This window comes from Oncorhynchus mykiss, chromosome 25, assembly GCF_013265735.2.
Source record: "Oncorhynchus mykiss isolate Arlee chromosome 25, USDA_OmykA_1.1, whole genome shotgun sequence".
NCBI lineage: Eukaryota > Metazoa > Chordata > Actinopteri > Salmoniformes > Salmonidae > Oncorhynchus > Oncorhynchus mykiss.
Genome location: NC_048589.1, coordinates 38,698,139 through 38,725,540, shown reverse-complemented (window position 1 = coordinate 38,725,540; position 27,402 = coordinate 38,698,139). Strand labels below are relative to the sequence as shown.

At 45.4% G+C, this 27,402-nt stretch overlaps 1 protein-coding gene across 3 annotated transcripts in view; it reads left to right on the top strand.

Annotated features, from left to right (window-relative positions):
• LOC110505895 (neurexin-3a-like) overlaps nucleotides 1-27,402 on the top strand; it is a 614,746-nt gene that overhangs the window by 522,643 nt on the left and 64,701 nt on the right. For all 3 annotated transcript variants that reach the window (XM_036963045.1, XM_036963047.1, XM_036963046.1), the window contains 2 exons: nucleotides 22,313-22,402; nucleotides 25,316-25,623. In XM_036963045.1, coding sequence (XP_036818940.1) covers nucleotides 22,313-22,402; nucleotides 25,316-25,623 — 398 coding nt within the window. The remainder of the gene's footprint in view (nucleotides 1-22,312; nucleotides 22,403-25,315; nucleotides 25,624-27,402) is intronic.

The window sequence follows — 27,402 nt, the reverse complement described above, 5'->3', positions numbered from 1 at the left end:
CTCTCTCTACCATCTCTCTCTCTACCATCTCTCTCTCTACCATCTCTCTCTACCATCTCTCTCTCTACCATCTCTCTCTCTACCGTCTCTCTCTCTACCGTCTCTCTCTACAATCTCTCTCTCTACCATGTCTCTCTACCATCTCTCTCTCTACCATCTCTCTCTCTACCATCTCTCTCTCTCTCTACCATCTCTCTCTCTACCATCTCTCTCTCTACCATCTCTCTCTACCATCTCTCTCTCTACTGTCTCTCTCTCTACCATCCCGCTCTCTACCATCTCTCTCTCTACCATCTCTCTCTCTACCATCTCTCTCTCTCTCTACCATCTCTCTCTCTACCATCTCTCTCTCTACCATATCTCTCTCTCGCTCTCTCGCTCTCTCGCTCTCTCGCTCTCTCGCTCGCCACACACACAGAAACACAATGAGTGGAGCAGTGTGGCCTCATCGTCTCGGAGGCCTGTCAGTATCACTCACATTAAATGCTCCATGTGTCCTCATTACTTCAACACAGACTTGGACTCTGGTGGGAACAGGAGTGAAATCACTTTATTTGCTCTCTCTCTCTCTCTCTCTCCCTCTCTCTCTCGCTTTCTCTCTCTCTCTACCTCTCTCCCTCTCTCTCTCTCTCTCCCTCTCTCTCTCTCCCTCTCTCTCTCTCCCTCTCTCTCGCTTTCTCTCTCAATTCAATTCAAAGGGATGTATTGGCACGGGAAACATATGTTTACATTGCAAAAGCAAGTGAAATAGAAAGTGAAATTAACTTTAAAAAATGAACAGTAAACATTACATTCACAGAAGTTCCAAAATAAAAAGGACACTTCAAATGTCATATTATGTCAATATCATATAGAGTGTTGTAATGATGTGCAAATAGTTACAGTAGAAAAGGGAAAATAAATAAACATAAATATAGGTTGTATTTACAATGGTGTTTGTTCTTCACTGGTTGCCCTTTTCTCATGGCAACGGGCCACAAATCTTGCTGCTGTGATTGCACACTGTGGTATTTCACCCAGTAGATATGGGAGTATATCAAGATTGGATTTGTTTTCAAATTATTTTTGGTTCTGTGTATTCTGAGGGAAATACGAGTCTCTAACATGGTCATACATTTGGCAGGAGGTTAGGAAGTGCAGCTCAGTTTCAACCTCATTTTGTGGGCAGTGTCCAAAATAGTCTGTTTTCTCTTGAGAACCAGGTCTGCCTATGACAGCCTCTCTCAATAGCAAGGCTATGCTCACTGAGTCTGTACATAGTCAAAGCTTTCCTTAATTTTGGGTCAGTCACAGTGGTCAGGTATTCTGCCACTGTGTATTCTCTGTTTAGGGCCAGATAGCATTCCAGTTTGCTTTGTTTTTTGGTCAATTATTTCCATTGTGTCACGTAATTATCTTTTTGTTTTCTCATGATTTGGTTGGGTCTAATTGAGTTGCTGTTCCTGTCCTGGGGCTCTGTGGAGTCTGTTTGTGTCTGTGAACAGAGACCCAAGACAAGCTTGCTTAGGGGACTCTTCTCTAGGTTAATCTCTTTGTAGATGATGGCTTTGTTATGCAAGGTTTGGGAATCAATTCCTTTTAGTTGGTTGTAGAATTTAAAGGCTATTTTCTGGATTTTGGTAAATAGCGGGTATTATTTGGTGTTTTATGTTGTACACAGAGGATGTTTTTGCAGAGTCTCAATTTGGTGTTTGTCCCATTTTCTGAATTCCTGGTTGGTGAGCGGACCCCAGTCCTCACAGCCTTAAAGGGCAATGGGTTCTATAACTAACTCAATTATTTTTAGCCAGATCATAATTGGGATGTCAAATTTTATTTTATTTTTTATGGCGTAGAAGGCCCTTCTTGCCTTGTCTCTCTGATTATTCACAGCATTGTGGAAGTTACCTGTGTTGCTGACGTTTAGGCCGAGGTAGGTGTGTGTGCTCTAGGGCAACAGTGTCTAGATGGAATTTGTATTTGTGGTCCTGGCAACTTTACCTTTTTTTGGAACACCATTATTTTTGTCTTACTGAGATTTACTGTCAGGGCCCAGGTCTGACAGAATCTGTGCAGAAGACCTAGGTGCTGCTGTAGGCCCTCCTAGGTTGGGGACAGACGCACCAGATTGTCAGTAGACATTTGACTTCAGATTCTGGTAGGGTGAGGCCGGGTGCTGCAGACTTTTCTAGTGTCCTCGCCAATTCGATGATATATATGTTCAAGAGGGTTTGGCTCAAGCTTTATCCATGTCTCACCCCACGGCCCTGTGAAAAGAAATGTGTGTTTTTTGCCAATTTTAGTTGCACACTTGTTGTTTGTGTACATGGATTTCATACTGTCATAGGCTTTTCCCCCAACACCGCTTTCATCAATTTGTATAGCAGACCCTCATGCCAAATTGAGTCAAAAGCTTTATTGAAATCAACAAAGGAAGAGAAGACTTTGTTTTGGTTTGTTTCTCAATTAAGGCATGAAGGGTGAATATGTGGTCTGTCATATGGTAATTTGGGAAAGTGCCAATTTGACATTTGCTCAGTACATTGTTTTCACTAAGGAAATGTATGAGTCTGTTGTTAACTGGCGAAAACACAGAGTTATCTATCCAAAACAAAAAAACATTTTGGATAAACCACTTCTCCAATCTTTTTGGCAATACATCTTGGCCATGTTCTGTTATAATGTCCACCCGGCACAGCCAGACCCCTCATAGCCTGGTTCATCTCTAGGTTTTTTCCTGGGTTCTGGCCTTTCTAGGGAGTTTTTCCTAGCCACCGTGCTTCTACACCTGCATTGCTTGCTGTTTGTGGTTTTAGGCTGGGTTTCTGTACCACACTGTGAGATATCAGCTGATGTACGAAGGGCTTTATGAATAAATTTGATTTGATTTTATACAATGCCTTGCAAAAGTATTCATCCCCCTTGGCGTTTTTCCTATTTTGTTGCATTACAACCTGTAATTTAATTTCATGTAATGGACATACACAAAATAGTCTAAATTGGTGAAGTTAAATGTAAAAAATAACTATAACTAAAAAATAAATATTTAAAAAATGGAAAGGTGGTGTATGTGTATTCACACACTTTTCTACGAAGCCCCTAAATATGATCTGGTGCAACCAATTACCTTCAGAAGTCACATAATTAATTAAATAAAGTCTACCTGTGTGCAATCTAAGTGTCACATGATCTGTCACATGATCTCAGTATATATCCACCTCTTCTGAATGGGCCCAAAGTCTGCAACACCACTAAGCAAGGGGCATCACCAAGCAAGTGGCACCAAGGAGCTCTCCAAACAGGTCAGCAACAAAGTTCTGGAGAAGTACAGATCAGGGTTGGGTTATAAAAAAATATCAGAAACTTTGAACATCCTACGGAACATCATTAAATCCATTATTAAAAATTGTAGTATCTGTCAATAGGACCACTTTAAGCCATACACTCCACAGAGCTGGGCTTTACGGTAGAGTTGCCAGAAAAAAAGCCATTGCTTAAAGAAAAAAATACGCAAACACGTTTAGTGTTCGCCAAATGTCATGTGGGAGACTCCCTAAACATATGGAGGAAGGTACTCTGGTCAGATACGACTAAAATATAGTTTTTTGTCCATAAAGGAAAATGCTATGTCTTGCACAAAACCAACACCTTGCTCACCCCAAGAACACCAATGGTTTTCATCGGCAGGAACTGGTAAACTGGTCAGATTTGAAGGAATGGTGGATGGTGCTAAATACAGGGACATTCTTGAGTTTCAGTCTTCCTGAGATTTGAGACTGGGACGGAATTTCATCTTCCAGTAGGACAATTACCCTAAGCATACTGCTGAAGAAACACTCCATTAAGGGGAAACATTTAAACGTCTTGGAATGGCCTAGTCAAAGCCCAGACCTCAATCCAATTGAGAATCTGTGGTATGACTTAAAGATTGCTGTTCACCAGTAAGAACACATCTAACTTGATGATGCTTTAGCAATTTTGACTTGAAGAATGGAAAAAAATCCCAGTGGCTAGATGTGCCAAGCTTATAGAGACATATCCCAAGAGACTTGCAGCTGCAATTTCTGAAAAAGGTGTCTCTACAAAGTTTTGACTTTGGGGGGATGAATAGTTATGCACTCTCAAAGTTTTCATTTTTTTTGGTCTTATTTCTTGGTTGTTTCACAATAAAACATATTTTGCATCTTAAAAGTGTTAAGCATGTTGTGTAAATCAAATGATACAAACCCCCCCAAAATATATTTTATTTCCAGGTCTTAAGGCAACAAAATAGGAAAAATGCCAAAGGAGTGAATACTTTCACAAGGCACTGTAAAACAATGAACAAACAGCAGAAAAAAAAAAAATATATATATATATATATATATACATATATACATGGTCAATTGCAAATCAGAATGTACTGGATTCTACAATTACATTGTTACGGTGCGGTTCTTGTTACGGTTCTTGGTCGGATTCTTCTGTTACGGTGCGTGAATGAGGACCCAAAAGCGAATCAACTTAAACAGAGCTTCTTTAATTACCAAACATAGGTAGGCTCAGATGGACCGGCAGATTCCGACAGGACAGGACAAGGTTACAGCAAACATGACGACAGTCTGGTTCAGGCATGAATGACACAAACAAACAAGAATCCGACAAGGACAGGAGCAGAAACAGAGAGAGATATAGGGACCTAATCAGAGGGAAAAAAGGGAACAGGTGGGGAACGGGGTGAATGGGTAGTTAGAGGAGACAAGGGACAGCTGGGGGAAAGCGGGGGAGAAAAGGTAACCTAACACGACCAGCAGAGGGAGACAGGGTGAAGGGAAAGGACAGAGACAAGACAACATGACAGTACCCCCCCACTCACCGAGCGCCTCCTGGCGCACTCGAGGAGGAAACCTGGCGGCAACGGAGGAAATCATCAATCAGCGCACGGTCCAGCACGTCCCGAGAGGGAACCCAACTCCTCTCCTCAGGACCGTACCCCTCCCAGTCAACTAGGTACTGATGACCACGGCCCCGAGGACGCATGTCCAAGATTTTACGGACCCTGTAGATAGGTGCGCCCTCGACAAGGATGGGGGGGGGGGGGGGGGAAGACGAGCGGGGGCGCGAAGAACGGGCTTAACACAGGAGACATGGAAGACCGGGTGGACGCGACGAAGATATCGCGGAAGAAGAAGTCGCACTGCGACAGGATTAATGACCTGAGAGATACGGAATGGACCAATGAACCGCGGGGTCAACTTGCGAGAAGCCGTCTTAAGGGGAAGGTTCTGAGTGGAGAGCCAAACTCTCTGACCGCGACAATATCTAGGGCTCTTAGTTCTACGCTTATTAGCAGCTCTCACAGTCTGCGCCCTATAACGGCAAAGTGCAGACCTGACCCTCTTCCAGGTGCGCTCGCAACGTTGGACAAAAGCCTGAGCGGAGGGGACGCTGGACTCGGCGAACTGAGATGAGAACAACGGAGGCTGGTACCCGAGGCCACTCTGAAAAGGAGATAGCCCGGTCGCAGACGAAGGAAGCGAGTTGTGGGCGTATTCTGCCCAGGGGAGCTGTTCTGACCAAGACGCAGGGTTGCGAAAAGAAAGACTGCGTAAGATGCGACCAATAGTCTGATTGGCCCGTTCTGCTTGACCGTTAGACTGGGGGTGAAAGCCGGAAGAGAGACTGACGGAAGCCCCAATCAAACGGCAAAACTCCCTCCAAAATTGAGACGTGAATTGCGGACCTCTGTCCGAAACGACGTCTGACGGAAGGCCATGAATTCTGAAAACATTCTCGATGATGATTTGTGCCGTCTCTTTAGCAGAAGGAAGCTTAGCAAGGGGAATGAAATGAGCCGCCTTAGAGAACCTATCGACAACCGTAAGAATAACAGTCTTCCCCGCTGACGAAGGCAGTCCGGTGACAAAATCTAAGGCGATGTGAGACCACGGTCGAGAGGGAATAGGAAGCGGCCTGAGACGGCCGGCAGGAGGAGAGTTACCGGACTTAGTCTGCGCGCAGACCGAACAAGCAGCCACGAAACGACGCGTGTCATGCTCCCGGGTGGGCCACCAGAAACGCTGGCGAATGGAAGCAAGCGTACCCCGAACGCCAGGGTGGCCGGCTAACTTGGCAGAGTGAGCCCACTGAAGAACGGCCAGACGAGTAGGAACGGGAACGAAAAGAAGGTTCCTAGGACAAGCGCGCGGCGACGGAGTTTGAGTGAGTGCTTGCTTTACCTGCCTCTCAATTCCCCAGACAGTCAACCCGACAACACGCCCCTCAGGGAGAATCCCCTCGGGGTCAGTGGAGGCTACTGAAGAACTGAAGAGACGAGACAAAGCATCAGGCTTGGTGTTCTTAGAGCCCGGACGATAAGAAATCACGAACTCGAAACGAGCGAAAAACAGCGCCCAACGCGCCTGACGCGCATTAAGTCGTTTGGCAGAACGGATGTACTCAAGGTTCCTATGGTCAGTCCAAACGACAAAAGGAACGGTCGCCCCCTCCAACCACTGTCGCCATTCGCCTAGGGCTAACCGGATGGCGAGCAGTTCGCGGTTACCCACATCATAGTTACGTTCCGACGGCGACAGGCGATGAGAAAAATACGCGCATGGGTGGACCTTGTCGTCAGAGAGGGAGCGCTGAGAAAGGATGGCTCCCACTCCCACCTCTGACGCGTCAACCTCGACAACGAACTGTCTAGAGACGTCAGGTGTAACAAGGATAGGAGCGGATGTAAAACGATTCTTGAGGAGATCAAAAGCTCCCTGGGCGGAAACGGACCACTTAAAGCACGTCTTGACAGAAGTAAGGGCTGTGAGAGGAGCTGCCACCTGACCGAAATTACGGATGAAACGACGATAGAAGTTCGCGAAGCCGAGAAAGCGCTGCAGCTCGACGCGTGACTTAGGGACGGGCCAATCAATGACAGCTTGGACCTTAGCGGGATCCATCTTAATGCCCTCAGCGGAAATAACAGAACCGAGAAATGTGACGGAGGAGGCATGAAAAGTGCACTTCTCAGCCTTCACAAAAAGACAATTCTCTAAAAGGCGCTGGAGGACACGTCGAACGTGCTGAACATGAATCTGGAGTGACGGTGAAAAAATCAGGATATCGTCAAGGTAAACGAAAACAAAGATGTTCAGCATGTCTCTCAGGACATCATTGACTAATGCCTGAAAGACAGCTGGAGCGTTAGCGAGGCCGAAAGGAAGAACCCGGTATTCAAAGTGCCCTAACGGAGTGTTAAACGCCGTCTTCCACTCGTCCCCCTCCCTGATGCGCACGAGATGGTAAGCGTTACGAAGGTCCAACTTAGTGAAAAACCTGGCTCCCTGCAGGATCTCGAAGGCTGAAGACATAAGAGGAAGCGGATAACGATTCTTCACTGTTATGTCATTCAGCCCTCGATAATCTATGCAGGGGCGCAGAGACCCGTCCTTCTTCTTGACAAAAAAAAACCCCGCTCCGGCGGGAGAGGAGGAGGGGACTATGGTACCGGCGTCAAGAGCTACAGACAAATAATCTTCGAGAGCCTTACGTTCGGGAGCCGACAGAGAGTATAGTCTACCCCGGGGGGGGGGTGGTTCCCGGAAGGAGATCAATACTACAATCATACGACCGGTGTGGAGGAAGAGAGGTGGCCCTGGACCGACTGAACACCGTGCGCAGATCGTGATATTCCTCCGGCACCCCTGTCAAATCACCAGGCTCCTCCTGTGAAGAAGAGACAGAGGAAACAGGAGGGATAGCAGACATTAAACATTTCACATGACAAGAGACGTTCCAGGAGAGGATAGAATTACTAGACCAATTAATGGAAGGATTATGACAAACTAGCCAGGGATGGCCCAAAACAACAGGTGTAAAAGGTGAACGAAAAATTAAAAAAGAAATGGTTTCACTATGATTACCAGAAACAGTGAGGGTTAAAGGTAGCGTCTCACGCTGAATCCTGGGGAGAGGACTACCATCCAGGGCGAACAAGGCCGTGGGCTCCTTTAACTGTCTGAGAGGAATGTCATGTTCCCGAGCCCAGGTCTCGTCCATAAAACAGCCCTCCGCCCCAGAGTCTATTAAGGCACTGCAGGAAGCTGACGAACCGGTCCAGCGTAGATGGACCGACAAGGTAGTGCAGGATCTTGAAGGAGAGACAGGAGTAGTAGCGCTCACCAGTAGCCCTCCGCTTACTGACGAGCTCTGGCCTTTTACTGGACATGAAGTGACAAAATGACCAGCGGAACCGCAATAGAGACAGAGGCGGTTGGTGATTCTCCGTTCCCTCTCCTCAGTCGAGATGCGGATACCTCCCAGCTGCATGGGCTCAGCACCCGAGCCGGCAGAGGAAGATGGTAGTGATGCGGAGAGGGAGGCGACGGAGAGCGCGAGCTCCTTTCCACGAGCTCGGTGACGAAGATCAACCCGTCGCTCAATGCGAATAGCGAGTTCAATCAAGGAATCCACGCTGGAAGGAACCTCCCGGGAGAGAATCTCATCCTTTACCTCTGCGCGGAAACCCTCCAGAAGACGAGCGAGCAAGGCCGGCTCGTTCCAGCCACTGGAGACAGCAAGAGTGCGAAACTCAATAGAGTAGTCTGTAATGGATCGATTGCCTTGACATAGGGAAGACAGGGCCCTGGAAGCCTCCTCCCCAAAAACAGATCGATCAAAAACCCGTATCATCTCCTCTTTAAAGTCTTGATACTGGTTAGTACACTCAGCCCTTGCCTCCCAGATTGCCGTGCCCCACTCACGAGCCCGTCCAATAAGGAGAGATATGACGTAGGCGACACGAGCAGTGCTCCTGGAGTAAGTGTTGGGCTGGAGAGAAAACACAATATCACACTGGGTGAGGAACGAGCGGCATTCAGTGGGCTCCCCAGAGTAACACGGCGGGTTATTGATTCTGGGCTCCGGAGATTCGAAAGCCCTGGAAGTGGCCGGTGGATCGAGGCGGAGATGGTGAACCTGTTCTGTGAGGTTGGAGACTTGGGTGGCCAGGGTCTCAACGGCATGTCGAGCAGCAGACAATTCCTGCTTGTGTCTGCCTAGCATCGCTCCCTGGATCTCGACGGCTGAGTGGAGAGGATCCGAAGTCGCTGGGTCCATTCTTGGTCGGATTCTTCTGTTACGGTGCGTGAATGAGGACCCAAAAGCGAATCAACTTAAACAGAGCTTCTTTAATTACCAAACATAGGTAGGCTCAGATGGACCGGCAGATTCCGACAGGACAGGACAAGGTTACAGCAAACATGACGACAGTCTGGTTCAGGCATGAATGACACAAACAAACAAGAATCCGACAAGGACAGGAGCAGAAACAGAGAGAGATATAGGGACCTAATCAGAGGGAAAAAAGGGAACAGGTGGGGAACGGGGTGAATGGGTAGTTAGAGGAGACAAGGGACAGCTGGGGGAAAGCGGGGGAGAAAAGGTAACCTAACACGACCAGCAGAGGGAGACAGGGTGAAGGGAAAGGACAGAGACAAGACAACATGACAGTACATGACATACATTGAATTAACTAAAATCCCTCCAACCCAAATAGGCCTCTGGTGTTTATGGTTTCCTAAAGGAAATGATAAACTATACAGACCACAAATTCCAATTGGCTAAACTTAAACTCTTAAATATAATCCTCAGTTCAGGCATCTTCTCCAATGTCTGGAACCAAGGACTGATCAACCCAATCCACAAAAGTGGAGACACATTAACATGGGATCAAACTAACATGGGATCATTTACAATCTAATTGCTTTTTGGTGCAGAGCACTGGGGAACTTGAAATTACACTTAACATGTTTGAGAGTATGCGCCTGAATCAAGGACTTCAATACTGTGACAATCAGCCAAATTAGGCACTTAAAATGAATGGCCAGTCCTTTGTGTTGTTGATGGATTCACTAATTTCTCAGTCACTCAGTGACCTCTTCATCAGGTCATGGTACTAGAGGGGCAGAGACTGGATGGGATGACACTAGATGGGCTGACAACGGATGGGCTGATAGTAGATGGGCTGAGACTAGATGGGATGACACTGGATGGGCTGACACTCGATGGGCTGACACTAGATGGGCTGACACTGGATGGACTGACACTAGATGGGCTGACACTAGATGGGCTGACACTAGAAGGGCTGAGACTGGATGGGCTGACACGGAATGGGCTGAGATTAGATGGGCTGACACTAGATGGGCTGACAATAGATGGGCTGACACTAGACGGGCTGACACTGAAAGAGTTGAAACCAGATGTGCTGATACTAGATGGGCTGACACTAGATGGGCTGACACTAGATGGGCTGACACTAGATGGGCTGACACTGAAAGGCTTGAAACCAGATGTGCTGACACTAGATGGGCTGACACTAGATGGGCTGACACTAGATGGGCTGACACTAGATGGGCTGACAATAGATGGTCTGACACTGAAAGAGTTGAAACAAGATGTGCTGACACTAGATGGGCTGACACTAGATGGGCTGACACTAGATGGGCTGACACTAGATGGGCTGACACTAGATGGGCTGACACTAGATGGGCTGACACTAGATGGGCTGACACTAGATGTACTGACACTAGATGGACTGACACTAGATGGACTGACACTAGATGGGCTGAAAATGAATTGGCTGACATTAGATGGGCTGACATTAGATGGGCTGACACTAGATGGGCTGACAATAGATGGGCTGACACTAGACGGGCTGACACTGAAAGAGTTGAAACCAGATGTGCTGATACTAGATGGGCTGACACTAGATGGGCTGACACTAGATGGGCTGACACTGGATGGGCTGACACTGGATGGGCTGACACTAGACGGGCTGATACTGCATGGGCTGACACTAGACGGGCTGACACTAGACGGGCTGACACTAGACGGGCTGATACTAGACTGGATGACACTAGACTGGATGACACTAGACTGGATGACACTAGACTGGATGACACTAGACGGGCTGACACTAGATGGGCTGACACTAGATGGGCTGACACTAGACTGGATGACACTAGACGGGCTGACACTAGACGGGCTGACACTAGACGGGCTGACACTAGACGGGCTGACACTAGACGGTCTGACACTAGATGGGCTGACACTAGATGGGCTGACACTAGATGGGCTGACACTAGATGGGCTGACACTAGACGGGCTGACACTAGATGGGCTGACACTAGACTGAATGACACTAGATGGGCTGACACTAGATGGGCTGACACTAGACTGGATGACACTAGATGGGCTGACACTAGATGGGCTGACACGGAATGGGCTGACACGGAATGGGCTGACACTAGATGGGCTGACACTGGATGGGCTGACACTAGATGGGCTGACACTAGATGGGATGACACTGAATGGACTGACACTAGATGGGCTGACACTGGATGGGCTGACATTAGACGGGCTGACACTAGACGGTCTGACACTAGATGGGCTGACACTAGATGGGCTGACACTGGAATGGCTGACACTGGATGGGCTGAAACTGCTACGTTAAATGGCTTAGGTTACTGACTTTGTAAGTCACTCTTTGAATAAGAGTCTGCTAAATGATAACAATGTAACGTGTTTGCTATCATCGAGGACCTTTAAACACGAGCTATCTGAGCAGCTAACCAATCGCTGCAGCTGTACATAGTCCATCTGTAAATAGCCCACACAATCTACCTACCTCATCCCCATATTATCCCCATATTATTTTTATTTACTTTTCTGCGCTTTTGCACACCATTATTTCTACTTGCACATCACCATCTGCTCATCTATCACTCCGGTGTTAATTTGCTAAATTGTAATTACTTCTTTATTATGGCCTATTTATTGCCCTACCTCCTCATGCCATTTGCACACACTGTGTATAGACTTTTTTCTATTGTGTTATTGACTGTACGCTTGTTTATTCCATGTGTAACTCTGTGCTGTTGTTTGTGTCGCACTGCCTTGCTTTAACTTTGCCAGGTCGCATTTGTAAATGAGAACTTGTTCTCAACTAGCTTTCCTGGCGAAAGGCGAAATAAAAAATTAAATAAAAAATGATTATGCTGCCCTAAAATGTTTCCCGTGAACTCTGAGTCACCAACCTAATCTGACGTATGGTATTTTAGGACACCCTCAGTCTCAAGCATCAAACCTCGTTGGTAAAGTTTAGTGCTTATTGTCACTGTTTGTCCCATACTTCCAAAGGATGCTTCGTCTTTGTTTTCCCTAGTGTTTTTAAGGTAGACATTTAACGCCTCTCTAACATAAACAGTCGTTTACAGCCATCTACAGTAGCAGACTGCCAAGTTCAACTTGTTCATGTGCCGCTTTGGGGACTATAAAGCTTATTCAATCTAAAGACCACGGTGTTCAGTGGTAACGACGCCAAACATCTGTGCTTTATATTTTCTTAATGCTTGGAGGTATTAATCCTTAATGGCTTCTTGGCAGCTCTATCACAAACTCTGTGATTGCCTAGCTATTACGGCTGACCTCTCAACTGTTTACCAGGGGAGGGAAGGGCACATGCTACTATTTATTTCACCAGAGGCTCCAGGCTTTAGAAAGTAGAGGGAATTAAGGGTCCGAAGCGCCAAATGTGAAACGTGTAATATAAAACTAGAATACAAAACTTTCACGCACCAATGTTTTCGTTAGCAAGCTACTTCTAGTAGGTTGGTACAGGATGTGAGCGTACCCTCCATGAATACTAGTGGTTTACAAATGTCTAGTAGGATCATCACTTATCATAACTTGGTGTTCTAAATGATGTCATAGTTATCGACATGGACGTTGACTCTATAGAATAGGTATATGTTAAACTTGATGTTACACTTCTACAAAGTGTACTTAGAATTTGTCTATGGCTGGCTTTGAAAGACTCTGATCTCTTCACCATGCCAGTGGTGTCAGATAGAAGGTAAGGGATTAACTGACACCTGCTGACCCATGCATAAAAAGGGGCACTATTGCTCACGACCTTCATTACTGTTTGGGCCGGGAGCCATTCTCAGATGACAAGAGCTTTCCAGGAGTATGCAGGAACACTGCCAAGATTCTGATTGAGACCAAACTGAACACAGTGTGTCTGTCCACTCAGCCTTACTCTCATAGGCCATCTGTTAGGGTCCATTAAAAAAAACACTTCTCTCTCTTTCTTTCTTATTTTCTCTCTCTCTTTCTTTCTTTCTTTCTTATTTTCTCTCTCTCTTTCTTTCTTTCTTATTTTCTCTCTCTCTCTCTCTTTCTTTCTTTCTTTCTTTCTTATTTTCTCTCTCTCTCTTTCTTTCTTTCTTTCTTTCTTATTTTCTCTCTCTCTTTCTTTCTTTCTTTCTTATTTTCTCTCTCTCTTTCTTTCTTTCTTATTTTCTCTCTCTCTCTCTCTTTCTTTCTTTCTTTCTTTCTTATTTTCTCTCTCTCTCTTTCTTTCTTTCTTTCTTTCTTTCTTATTTTCTCTCTCTCTTTCTTTCTTTCTTTCTTATTTTCTTTCTCTCTTTCTTTCTTTCTTTCTTTCTTATTTTCTCTCTCTCTTTCTTTCTGTCTTTCTTTCTTATTTTCTCTCTCTCTTTCTTTCTTTCTTTCTTATTTTCTCTCTCTTTCTTTCTATCTTATTTTCTGTCTCTCTCTCTTTCTTTCTTTCTTATTTTCTCTCTCTCTCTCTTTCTTTCTTATTTTCTCTCTCTCTTTCTTTCTTTCTTTCTTATTTTCTCTCTCTCTTTCTTTCTTTCTTATTTTCTCTCTCTCTCTCTCTTTCTTTCTTTCTTTCTTATTTTCTCTCTCTCTCTTTCTTTCTTTCTTATTTTCTCTCTCTCTCTTTCTTTCTTTCTTTCTTTCTTATTTTCTCTCTCTCTTTCTTTCTTTCTTTCTTATTTTCTTTCTCTCTTTCTTTCTTTCTTTCTTTCTTATTTTCTCTCTCTCTTTCTTTCTGTCTTTCTTTCTTATTTTCTCTCTCTCTTTCTTTCTTTCTTTCTTATTTTCTCTCTCTCTTTCTTTCTATCTTATTTTCTGTCTCTCTCTCTTTCTTTCTTTCTTATTTTCTCTCTCTCTTTCTTTCTTTCTTATTTTCTCTCTCTTTCTTTCTATCTTATTTTCTGTCTCTCTCTCTTTCTTTCTTTCTTATTTTCTCTCTTTCTTTCTTTCTTATTTTCTCTCTCTCTTTCTTTCTTTCTTATTTTATCTCTCTCTCTTTCTTTCTTTCTTATTTTCTCTCTCTTTCTTTCTATCGTATTTTCTGTCTCTCTCTCTTTCTTTCTTTCTTATTTTCTCTCTTTCTTTCTTTCTTTCTTATTTTCTCTCTCTCTTTCTTTCTTTCTTATTTTCTCTCTCTCTCTTTCTTTCTTATTTTCTCTCTCTTTCTTTCTTTCTTATTTTCTCTCTCTCTCTCTCTCTCTTTCTTTCTTTCTTTCTTTCTTATTTTCTCTCTCTCTTTCTTTCTTATTTTCTCTCTCTCTCTCTCTCTCTCACTCACTCACTCACTCACTCACTCACTCACTCACTCACTCACTCACTCACATATACAGTTGTGATTGAGCATGTTTGGAATGCTCTGGATTAACGTGTACGACAACATGTTCCAGTTCCCGCCAATATCCAGCAACTTCGTACAGCCATTGAAGAGGAGTGGGACAACATTTTCACAGGCCACAATTAACAGTCTGTTCAACTCTATGCTCATGTGCTGTGTGAGCCAAAAAAAACTGTCAGTATCTTGTGGTCACACCAGATACTGACTGGCTTTCTCATCCATGCCCCTACCTTTTTTTCAAGGTAAGATACATATCTGTATTCACAATCATGTGAAAACCATAGATTAGAGCCTAATGCATGTATTTCAATTGAATGGTTTCCTTATACAAACTGTTACTCAGTAAAATATTGTTGCAAATTGTTGCATTCATATTTTTGATCAGAGTAAAAGAGAGCTGGTGAGAAAGTGTGATGGAGAGTACACAAGAGTCAATGAGGACACCTTCAGACATGGACAATGAGCACAGACAGGGACATTGAGGAAACCTTCAGATATGGACACTGAGGGCACCTTCAGACAGGGACGATGAGGACACCTTCAGACAGGGACAATGAGCACAGTCAGGGACAATGAGGACACCTTCAGACATGGACAATGAGGACACCTTCAGTCAGGGACAATGAGGACACCTTCAGACAGGGACAATGAGGAAACCTTCAGATATGGACACTGAGGGCACCTTCAGACAGGGACAATGAGGACAACTTCAGTCAGGGACAATGAGGACACCTTCAGACAGGGACAATGAGGACACCTTCAGACAGGGACAATGAGGACAACTTCAGATATGGACACTGAGGGCACCTTCAGACAGGGACAATGAGCACAGTCAGGGACAATGAGGACAACTTCAGTCAGGGACAATGAGGACACCTTCAGACATGGACAAGGAGGACACCTTCAGACATGGACAAGGAGGACACCTTCAGACATGGACAAGGAGGACACCTTCAGTCAGGGACAATGAGGACACCTTCAGACAGGGACAATGAGGACACCTTCAGACAGGGACAATGAGGACACCTGCAAACAGAGGCAAAGCTCTGGAAAACACACAGAGAAAAACCAGAGTTGACCATAGACATAGCATCAAATTTAAGAAATGAAGACAATTCGATAGCCATAGATACAACTAAGTCAATTCCCACGACAGCACTCACAGACTTTAGAGGTGTTCATGAATAGTGTCTGAATGCTGGAAATCCATGGAAAGTATAACTCCCGGTTTGGAGTTGAAATTTTAGCATCTCTTTGATTAAGACTGTGTATTTTGCCAACAGTAAACTTCAGTAGAAACGTAAACGTGTATACTCGTATATATTCGGTGTGATATTACTTCTTAAAGGACATACTGTACATGGCCTTTGTGAGGCCAGTGCCATGCAGACTGTGTAAAGCATGGTGATGTCTCTGTTGGCCTCAGCCTCCCCTTCAGGCCTCAGTAGCCAGCGGCAGCGAAGAAAATGGTTGACAATTACCTCTGCCATTGGGCTGTTCTGTCCTGTTACCCGGGTTACGGTGGCCAGGGTCCCCGTGTGTGGCAGTCAAATCACTGGATAATGTTGGTGGCGTCGGGGCACCTGCTGGGACGGCATGTGGTGAACAATTTCTCTAGAACATTCTGCTGTCTGCTCTTAATGGAAAAGACACGGACAGGCTCATCTCTGACCTCATGGATACTTGCACATTCCAATTTGAAAATGTTTTTCATGACTTTCGTCTCGCTTTTCTCATCTGCTCTTGTTATCACATGAAGTTTGGACATAGACAGGATTGTCATCATTGTGAACACAGATAGTCTTTCGACAATCTAGAAAGATGTCGGATTTACCTCGTTGTTAGCTCATGATTTATCCTGTTTGGTTGTTGTTCAGTACTTTGTTTTGGTATGGTATTATTGTTGTGTCACAATACTGATTGATTTATGGTTCATTGCGGAGCTTAGAATGACAATCTGTTCTTAGGTTGTGTTGTTGTGTCCGTAGTGTTGTTGTGTTGTGTCCGTAGTGTTGTTGTGTTGTGTCCGTAGTGTTGTTGTGTTGTTGTGTCCGTAGTGTTGTTGTGTTGTTGTGTCCGTAGTGTTGTTGTGTCCGTAGTGTTGTTGTGTTGTTGTGTGCGTAGTGTTGTTGTGTTGTTGTGTCCGTAGTGTTGTTGTGTTGTTGTGTCCGTAGTGTTGTTGTGTTGTTGTGTCCGTAGTGTTGTTGTGTCCGTAGTGTTGTTGTGTCCGTAGTGTTGTTGTGTTGTTGTGTCTGTAGTGTTGTTGTGTTGTTGTGTCCGTAGTGTTGTTGTGTCTGTAGTGTTGTTGTGCTGTTATGTTGTTGTGTCCGTAGTGTTGTTGTGTTGTGTCCGTAGTGTTGTTGTGTCCGTAGTGTTGTTGTGTCCGTAGTGTTGTTGTGTTGTTGTGTCCGTAGTGTTGTTGTGTCCGTAGTGTTGTTGTGTTGTTGTGTCCGTAGTGTTGTTATGTTGCGTTGTTGTGTCCGTAGTGTTGCTGTGTTGTTGTGTCCGTAGTGTTGTTGTGTTGTTGTGTCCGTAGTGTTGTTGTGTTGTTGTGTCTGTAGTGTTGTTGTGTTGTTGTGTCCGCATTGTTGTTGTGTTGCGTTGTTGTGTCCGTAGTGTTGTTGTGTTGTGTCCGTATTGTTGTTGTGTTGTGTCCATAGTGCTGTTGTGTTGTGTCCGTAGTGTTGTTGTGTTGCTGTATCCGCATTGTTGTTATGTTGTTGTGTCCGTAGTGTTGTTGTGTTGTGTCCATAGTGTTGTTGTGTTGTGTCCGTAGTGTTGTTGTGTTGCTGTATCCGCATTGTTGTTATGTTGTTGTGTCCGTAGTGTTGTTGTGTTGTGTCCGTAGTGTTGTTGTGTTGTGTCCATAGTGTTGTTGTGTTGTGTCCGTAGTGTTGTTGTGTTGCTGTATCCGCAGTGTTGTTATGTTGTTTTGTCCGTAGTGTTGTTGTGTTGTTGTGTCCGTAGTGTTGTTGTGTCTGTAGTGTTGTCGTGCTGTTATGTTGTTGTGTCCATAGTGTTGTTGTGTTGTGTCCGTAGTGTTGTTGTGTCCGTAGTGTTGTTGTGTCCGTAGTGTTGTTGTGTTGTTGTGTCCGTAGTGTTGTTGTGTCCGTAGTGTTGTTGTGTTGTTGTGTCCGTAGTGTTGTTATGTTGCGCTGTTGTGTCCGTAGTGTTGCTGTGTTGTTGTGTCCGTAGTGTTGTTGTGTTGTTGTGTCCGTAGTGTTGTTGTGTTGTTGTGTCCCTAGTGTTGTTGTGTTGTTGTGTCCGTAGTGTTGTTGTGTCCGTAGTGTTGTTATGTTGTTGTGTCCGTAGTGTGGTTGTGTCCGTAGTGTTGTTATGTTGTTGTGTTGTTGTGTCTGTAGTATTGTTGTGTTGTTGTGTATGTAGTGTTGTTGTGTTGTTGTGTATGTAGTGTTGTTGTGTTGTTGTGTCTGTAGTGTTAGTATGTTGTTTTATCCGTAGTGTTGTCGTGCTGTTGTATCCGTAGTGTTGTCGTGTTGTTGTATCCGTAGTGTTGTTGTGTTGTTGTGTTGTTGTGTCTGTAGTATTGTTGTGTTGTTGTGTATGTAGTGTTGTTGTGTTGTTGTGTATGTAGTGTTGTTGTGTTGTTGTGTCTGTAGTGTTAGTATGTTGTTTTATCCGTAGTGTTGTCGTGCTGTTGTATCCGTAGTGTTGTCGTGTTGTTGTATCCGTAGTGTTGTTGTGTTGTTGTGTCTGTAGTGTTGTTGTGTCAGTTGTGTTGTTGTGTCCGTAGTGTTGTTATGTTGTTGTGTTGTTGTGTCTGTAGTATTGTTGTGTTGTTGTGTATGTAGTGTTGTTGTGTTGTTGTGTATGTAGTGTTGTTGTGTTGTTGTGTCTGTAGTGTTAGTATGTTGTTTTATCCGTAGTGTTGTCGTGCTGTTGTATCCGTAGTGTTGTCGTGTTGTTGTATCCGTAGTGTTGTTGTGTTGTTGTGTCTGTAGTGTTGTTGTGTCAGTTGTGTTGGCGTGTCTGTAGTGTTGTTGTGTATGTAGCGGTGTTGTGTATGTAGTGTTGCTGTGTTGTTGTGTCAGTTGCATTGTTCTATTGTTGTATTGTTGTATTGTTGTGTCTGTAGTGTTGTTGTGTTGCTGTGCCTGTTGGTTGCTGTGTTGTGTATGCTGTGTTGTTGTGTTACTGTGTCTGTTGTGTTGATGTGTTGTTGTATCTGCAGTGTCGTTGTGGTGTTTTGTCCATGGTGGTGTTGTGTCCGTTCTGTTGTTGTGTTTGTGTGTTGTTGTGTCTGTAGTGGTGTTGTGTCCGTTGTGTTATTGTGCTGTTGTGTCTGCAGTGTTGTTGTGCTGTTGTGTCTGTTCTCCCCTGGTGAACAGAGCCAATGAGATGGGGCTGTGGTTCTCCCCTTGTGAACAGAGCCAATGAGAGGGGGCAGGTGTTCTCCCCTTGTGAACAGAGCCAATGAATGGGGGCAGGTGTTCTCCCCTGGTGAACAGAGCCAATGAGAAGGGGCTGTGGTTCTCCCCTGGTGAACAGAGCCAATGAGAGGGGCAGGTGTTCTCCCCTGGTGAACAGAGCCAATGAGAGGGGGCAGGTGTTCTCCCCTGGTGAACAGAGCCAATGATAGGGGGCAGGTGTTCTCCCCTGGTGAACAGAGCCAACGGCTGTTTATTAGTTTCTGGGACAAAGGATTTTGATCACTTAATTATGACACTGTACCAGGGCTATAACAAGGGCTATAACAAGCCATTTGTGAGAATAGAGAGTACACAGAAGGAACGTCTGTTTCTATGTTTTAGGGTTCAGAGACAAGCAAGGCTTTTGAGGACTAGATTACTGAATAAGACGGTCATGTAGCCAGTGTCAGCGTTGTTCCCTGGCCAGGTCCTATAGTCAGGCAAATCTCCTGTCCCAATGACGAACTCTGATAGGAAACCTTTACAATGTTTCTTCCCTCCCTTTTAGGATTTTTCAGCATTCACCAGGAACCACTCGTTCTGTTCAGGTAGTACTAAAACAGTCAAACCACTCCAAACAGTGGTTCATTGTCTCTGACCATTTTCTTATCTGTGAGGTAAAGATATAGAGATAGGGATCTACTGCCAGAGTCAGGCTTGCTGTGGTGAAGAGAGAAAAGCTAAAGAGAAGAAATACTCTGCGGCAAATTGCCTTGAAATAGCATCACCTCCTCCTAGCTTATCAGGAGCTGCATTCAGAAGCCTCACTGCACCTCCTCCTAGCTTATCAGGATCTGCTTTCAGAAGCCAGACTGCACCTCCTCCTAGCTTATCAGGAGCTGCATTCAGAAGCCAGACTGCACCTCCTCCTAGCTTATCAGGAGCTGCATTCAGAAGCCTCACTGCACCTCCTCCTAGCTTATCAGGAGCTGCTTTCAGAAGCCAGACTGCACCTCCTCCTAGCTTATCAGGAGCTGCTTTCAGAAGCCAGACTGCACCTCCTCCTAGCTTATCAGGAGCTGCATTCCGATGCCACACTGCACCTCCTCCTAGCTTATCAGGAGCTGCATTCAGAAGCCAGACTGCACCTCCTCCTAGCTTATCAGGAGCTGCATTCAGAAGCCAGACTGCACCTCCTCCTAGCTTATCAGGAGCTGCTTTCAGAAGCCAGCCTGCACCTCCTCCTAGTTTATCAGGAGCTGCATTCCGATGCCACACTGCACCTCCTCCTAGCTTCTCAGGAGCTGCATTTAGAAGCCAGACTGCACCTCTTCCTAGCTTGTCAGGAGCTGCATTCCGATGCCACACTGCACCTCCTCCTAGCTTATCAGGAGCTGCATTCAGAAGCCAGACTGCACCTCTTCCTAGCTTGTCAGGAGCTGCATTCCGATGCCACACTGCACCTCCTCCAAGCTTATCAGGAGCTGCATTCACCTCCCCCTAGCTTATCAGGAGCTACATTCAGAAGCCAGACTGCGTGTTTGAGGACGATTGCTTTCATTTGCACAGGCCCATCCTGTTTCATGTGAATGAGGCTGTGCTTTGTCTGAGCCATCCTGTGATCGTCTCACCATCGCAGGTTTATTTTCCCTCTAGCTTTATGCAACTGGCTCAACGCACAATGGAGACGAGGGAAGGGAACGATACAGCCTGCCCCTCAGACCTATTTCTTCTGCATCAAGCCGGTGTCTCAGAACTTGACAAGTAGGGAGAATTGAACTCCTATCGGGAGTGATCAGATTGATTGACAGGTCCTGCGGCTTGCGGCTCTGTCTGGGGGACGATAAGGAGGAGTCTCCGGTGGATCTCTGTGCAGAGGAAAATCTGCTCTGTTCTCGGGATCCGAGATGTCTTCCGTGTCCATGGGTAGGACGACAGCGATGGTCCGTGTGGTCCATGTTGAGACCTTTGATGCTGCTTGCCGCACTGCAGAACGGTTCACAACATGGACGCTCCACTGTCACTGACAGAAAAAATGACAATACATAGAGAAAGTGAGAGAAAGGGAGAGAGAATGAGAAAGAGATGGAGAGACAGAGACAGACCGGGGGAGCGGCTGTGTTTGGATAAGAAATACCTTGGGCCACCTTTATCTGCACAGAATAAAAGGTGATGGGGTCGTCTCCAGGTGATGGGGTCATTTCTAGGTGATGGGGTCGTCTCTAGGTGATTGGGTCGTCTCTAGGTGTGGGATGAATACTTGGTGTACCCTACAAGCCAAACACAATTACTGCTATCGAAAACCGAATCTCACGCCCCTATAAATCTCTACTGGGGGGCTGTGGGAAACGGAGGGATGGATGAAGGGAGGGAGGGAAGGAGGGATGGATGGAAGGAGGGAGGGAGAGAGATAAGCCTTCCAGTATGAGCCGGGCATCTAATCCTGCGATTAAATAAGAGTGGTGCGGATTGCCAGATAAAGGAACCGGGCTGCCATTGTCTCCTGGAGATACTGAGGGTAAATCTTCCAGAATGAGGCTCCCATTTCAGCGTGCAGGGTAAAGAGCATGACAAACACAAACACACACCAACTCAACACACACCCACACAACACACACCCAACAAACACACACACACACACACAACCCACACCCACACAACACACACCCACACAACACACACCCACACACCCACACAACACACACACCCACAACACACACCCAACAAACACACACACACACACACACACACACGACTCACACCCACACAACACACACCCACACGACACACACCCACACACCCACACAACACACACCCAACACACACACACCCACACAACAATACACCCACACGACCCACACCCCCACATCCCGACACCCCTAAAACACACACCCACACAACACACACCCATACACACACCCACACACAGCTACTGTGCCTACTGTCTCTATCCTTGCAGAAGTGGTGGTCTCAATTGGGGGATGGAACAGATGGGAAGATTCAGGGCAGGACTTAAGATACAACCTGTTCCAAAGTGCACCTTAATGCCTATGGACTGGATGTTAATACTATGGAATGGTTGCATTGTGCAGTGGAACTGTTCTGTGAGGTTCAAGATACTAGAATACCCTTCATCTCAAAAGTAGATTTTTACGGTGCCTCGGTTCTAAATGTGTTTGTCGATGTTTAAATTAATTGAATGCACAAATATAGAGGTGTTTCTGTCCCCTATGAACAAGGTGTCATGAAATTCAGCAGAGCAGCAAATGACTTTAATGTTTGTTATCATTTTACTGATAACCCTTCAGCTATCTCATAAACACCACATCAATTCTAACCTGCTATTCATTTTTTTTTAATACTTGCATGAAAATAAACGTTTTTTGAAGTGAACACGTGTTAAAACGTGTTAAAATGCCAAATACAAACTGTTTATTAACGTTTCAAATGTTTGTTTTTTTTACAGCAACGACCGATAATGAACGTCTTGAAATTGCCACTAAGAAATTCCCGTTGAAATACGCCCGGCCAGTAGTGGATTGGCTACAGGAGAAAGGTAAACTTAACACAACTTTAAAATGATCTTCTATTGAACTCAACATTGAAGGGATGTTTTCTTTTTGTATTTTCCTGCTGAAACGTAGCTCATTTTCCCACTTTCAAAAATATTATTTTAACCTAACATCCTTTCTCACACGTTTTAACACGTAAATCCCATGATAATTCATAAACACTCTACTCAGTTAAATGGACTGCTAATGAATATTACACAATAATATAGTATTTCATATGCTCTGTGAATCCTTCGAAATATAGATAATAAAAAATGATAAAATAATGAAGTATCTCCTAAAGTCCACACCCATTAAAACCTGAATGCCATCTCAAACACAAGTAAAGGCATCTCATGCATGAATCAACATGCAGTCATACATCTAAAATATTGAGTCAGATAACAATAGTTTGAAGTACAATCATTTATTAATTTATTAATTCATTAACCACAGTGCCATGTTGATACAATTGGAGAATTGCTGCATGAAACTGGGAAAAGGATTTCCTAGCGGGTTAACAATTTACTCAATACTTTCTACGTCGAGTATTACCGTTTTGTCGTTTTAAACTTTAAGATTATGAAGATGTGTTAAGTCTGTATTACTACTTAGATTTGGCATGTATATATCATTTTAGAAATGATGTGTCTCATTCGAAACTTTACAGCGCCTTGTGGTGTACTTATTTACTCCATCAGGTTCCTGCCCCTAATTCCAGCCCCTGATTAGCCATGTTCTGCATCAGGTTCCTGCCCCTGATTAGCCATTTACTCCATCAGGTTCCTGCCCCTAATTCCTGCCCCTGATTAGCCATTTTCTCCATCAGGTTCCTGCCCCTAATTCCAGCCCCTGATTAGCCATGTTCTGCATCAGGTTCCTGCCCCTGATTAGCCATTTACTCCATCAGGTTCCTGCCCCTGATTAGCCATTTACTCCATCAGGTTCCTGCCCCTAATTCCTGCCCCTGATTAGCCATTTACTCCATCAGGTTCCTGCCCCTAATTCCTGCCCCTGATTAGCCATTTACTCCATCAGTTTCCTGCCCCTAATTCCTGCCCCTGATTAGCCATTTACTCCATCAGGTTCCTGCCCCTAATTCCAGCCCCTGATTAGCCATGTTCTGCATCAGGTTCCTGCCCCTGATTAGCCATTTACTCCATCAGGTTCCTGCCCCTGATTAGCCATTTTCTCCATCAGATTCCTGCCCCTGATTAACCATTTTCTCCATCAGATTCCTGCCCCTGATGAACCATTTTCTCCATCAGATTCCTGCCCCTGATAAACCATTTTCTTCATCAGGTTCCTGCCCCTTCTTTCGATCTTCAGCAGTATTGCTTTTAAACATCTGCTCATACCCCAGTTTTCTAGCTTCAGCATTAGCCATAGCATTTTAAACATCAGCTCATACCCCTGTTTTCTAGCTCCAGCATTAGCCATAGCATTTTAAACATCAGCTCATACCCCTGTTTTCTAGCTTCAGCATTAGCCATAGCATTTTAAGCATCAGCTCATACCCCTGTTTTCTAGCTTCAGCATTAGCCATAGCATTTTAAACATCAGCTCATACCCACGTTTACTAGCTTCAGCATTAGCCATAGCATTTTAAACATCAGCTCATACCCCTGTTTACTAGCTTCATTATTAGCCATAGCATTTTAAACATCAGCTCATACCCCTGTTTACTAGCTTCAGCATTAGCCATAGCATTTTAAACATCAGCTCATACCACCGTTTACTAGCTTCAGCATTAGCCATAGCATTTTAAACATCAGCTCCTACCCCTGTTTACTAGCTTCATTATTAGCCATAGCATTTTAAACATCAGCTCATACCCCTGTTTACTAGCTTCAGCATTAGCCATAGCATTTTAAACATCAGCTCATACCCCTGTTTTCTAGCTTCAGCATTAGCCATAGCCTTTTAAACATAACCCAATCTTTGTCTTCATAGTTTTGGCAACAGCTCTAGGCTTTTTAGATACTGCTGATCAGACGCCTTTCCAAAGGGCCAGTTTGAGGAGACGGACATAAAGCTTTGACCTTTTCCTCTCATTTTCTTTCCATCCCTCTCTCTCCTCCTTTCTCAGCCTTAGCTCACATCCCTCGCTCTCCTCCTTTCTCAGCCTTAGCTCACATCTCTCTCTCTCCTCCTTTCTCAGCCTTGGTTCACATCCCTCTCTCCTCCTTTCTCAGCCTTAGCTCACATCCCTCGCTCTCCTCCTTTCTCAGCCTTAGCTCACATCCCTCTCTCTCCTCCTTTCTCAGCCTTAGCTCACATCCCTCTCTCTCCTCCTTTATCAGCCTTAGCTCACATCCCTCTCTCTCCTCCTTTCTCAGCCTTAGCTCACATCCCTCTCTCTCCTCCTTTCTCAGCCTTAGCTCACATCCCTGTCTCATAATTACAGATAACAACATTATGCCCTTTCTACAGTGATAGCCAGAAGCATTGACCCTGTATATTTTGGGTTCGCTTTCTGGATCCCAGGCTACTTATAACCTCCTCAGTTGACCTTTGTTCATAGTTTCACCATAAATGTATTTCTTTACGACCCACCTCATCGTTGACCTTTTGATTGTCAAGGACTTTTTAAGTACACATGGAAACGAATACTTACCGTACACACATGAACACAAACGGGCACACACACACACACACACGCACACACGCACATACGCACACACGCGCACACACACGCACACACGCACACACACACACACACACACACACACACACACACACACACACACACACACACACACACACCGTAAAGTCACAAAGGTTCTATTCATATTCTGACCTGACAACATCTCAACAACTGTTTGGACACTGAATGAAAAAACAGGAACCTTATTTTGCTGCTCTGTCCGTTGTTATTCCTTGATGTGAATGACTATTTGTCTGGTTCCCTCCTCTAGGTCGGCAGCTTACCATATTCAACACCCAGGCCTTGGTGACCATCGGTGGCAGCGACCGCAGTCGGCCCTTCCAGGGACAGCTGTCCGGCCTCTACTACAATGGCCTGAAGGTCCTCAACATGGCCGCCGAGGGCAACCCCAACATCAAAATCAACGGCAGCGTCCGGTTGGTGGGTGACACGCCCTCTGTGGCCGGGTCGGCCCGCACCACCGCCCAGCCGCCCGAGTTATCCACCACCTTTATTGAGACCACCACCATCATGTCCACCACCACCACCCGCAAGCACCGCTCCTCTCCCACAATACAGGTAGGGCTCAGGAATGGGGAGGAGTGGGGAGGGCAGCGGACGGGGAGGAGAGCAGAGGGGATAGGGATGGGGAGGATGGGAGGAGAGGAGGAGAGGAGTGGGGAGGGCAGCGGACGGGGTGGAGCATGGGGGGGATAGGGACGGAGAGGAGGGGGGTACGGGGATGGGAGGAGAGAGGAGGGCAGCAGTGGGAACGAAGCGGAGAGGAGAGGGGACCGTAGGAGAGGAGAGGAGAGAAGAGGGGAAGGCAGCGGAGGGAACGAGGAGAAGAGGAGAGGGGAGGACAGTGTTCCCTATACAATACATGTCCCCTGAACAGCTGTGTGTGGTGGACTGCGACAGCCCCATCTACTCCCCTCTCTCTGGGACAGAGGCACGCTCAGAGGCCCTGTGGTCTAGATGGAGGAATTAGCCCTTCATCATCTCTGCCTGCTTAATAACCACCTAGCCCAGATACCAGTTTTTTTTTAAAGCTTTTTTTCTTCCACTAAATGAGGCCAGGAAAAGAGAAAACTTTAGAAACCCTGCCTGTCTGTCATACCTGTCAACCCCGCCCATCTGGCACTCCAGGAGCAAAAGTTTCTATGTTTTGATTTGATTTGAACCCAGGTCTCTATGTCTGTTCATAGTTACTGTCACGCTAACCCAGGTCTCTATGTCTGTTCATAGTTACTGTCACACTAACCCAGGTCTCTATGTCTCTATGTCTGTTCATAGTTACTGTCACGCTAACCCAGGTCTCTATGTCTGTTCATAGTTACTGTCACGCTAACCCAGGTCTCTATGTCTCTATGTCTGTTCATAGTTACTGTCACACTAACCCAGGTCTCTATGTCTGTTCATAGTTACTGTCACGCTAACCCAGGTCTCTATGTCTGTTCATAGTTACTGTCACACTAATCCAGGTCTCTATGTCTCTATGTCTGTTCATAGTTACTGTCACGCTAACCTAGGTCTCTATGTCTGTTCATAGTTACTGTCACACTAACCCAGGTCTCTAAGTCTGTTCATAGTTACTATCACGCTAACCCAGGTCTCTATGTCTCTATGTCTGTTCATAGTTACTGTCACTCTAACCCAGGTCTCTATGTCTGTTCATAGTTACTGTCACGCTAACCCAGGTCTCTATGTCTGTTCATAGTTACTGTTATGCTAACCCAGGTCTCTATGTCTGTTCATAGTTACTGTCACGCTAACCCAGGTCTCTATGTCTGTTCATAGTTACTGTCACGCTAACCCAGGTCTCTATGTCTGTTCATAGTTACTGTCACGCTAACCCAGGTCTCTATGTCTGTTCATAGTTACTGTCACGCTAACCCAGGTCTCTATGTCTGTTCATAGTTACTGTCACGCTAACCCAGGTCTCTATGTCTGTTCATAGTTACTGGCACGCTAACCCAAGTCTCTATGTCTGTTCATAGTGACTGTCACGCTAACCGAGGTCTCTATGTCTGTTCATAGTTACTGTCACGCTAACCCAGGTCTCTATGTCGGTTCATAGTTACTGTCACGCTAACCCAGGTATCTATGTCTGTTCATAGTTACTGTCACGCTAACCCAGGTCTCTATGTCTGTTCATAGTTACTGTCACGCTAACCCAGGTCTCTATGTCTGTTCATAGTTACTGTCACACTGTCCCAGTTCTCTATGTCTGTTCATAGTTACTGTCACGCTAACCCAGGTCTCTATGTCTGTTCATAGTTACTGTCACGCTAACCCAGGTCTCTATGTCTGTTCATAGTTACTGTCACGCTAACCCAGGTCTCTATGTCTGTTCAT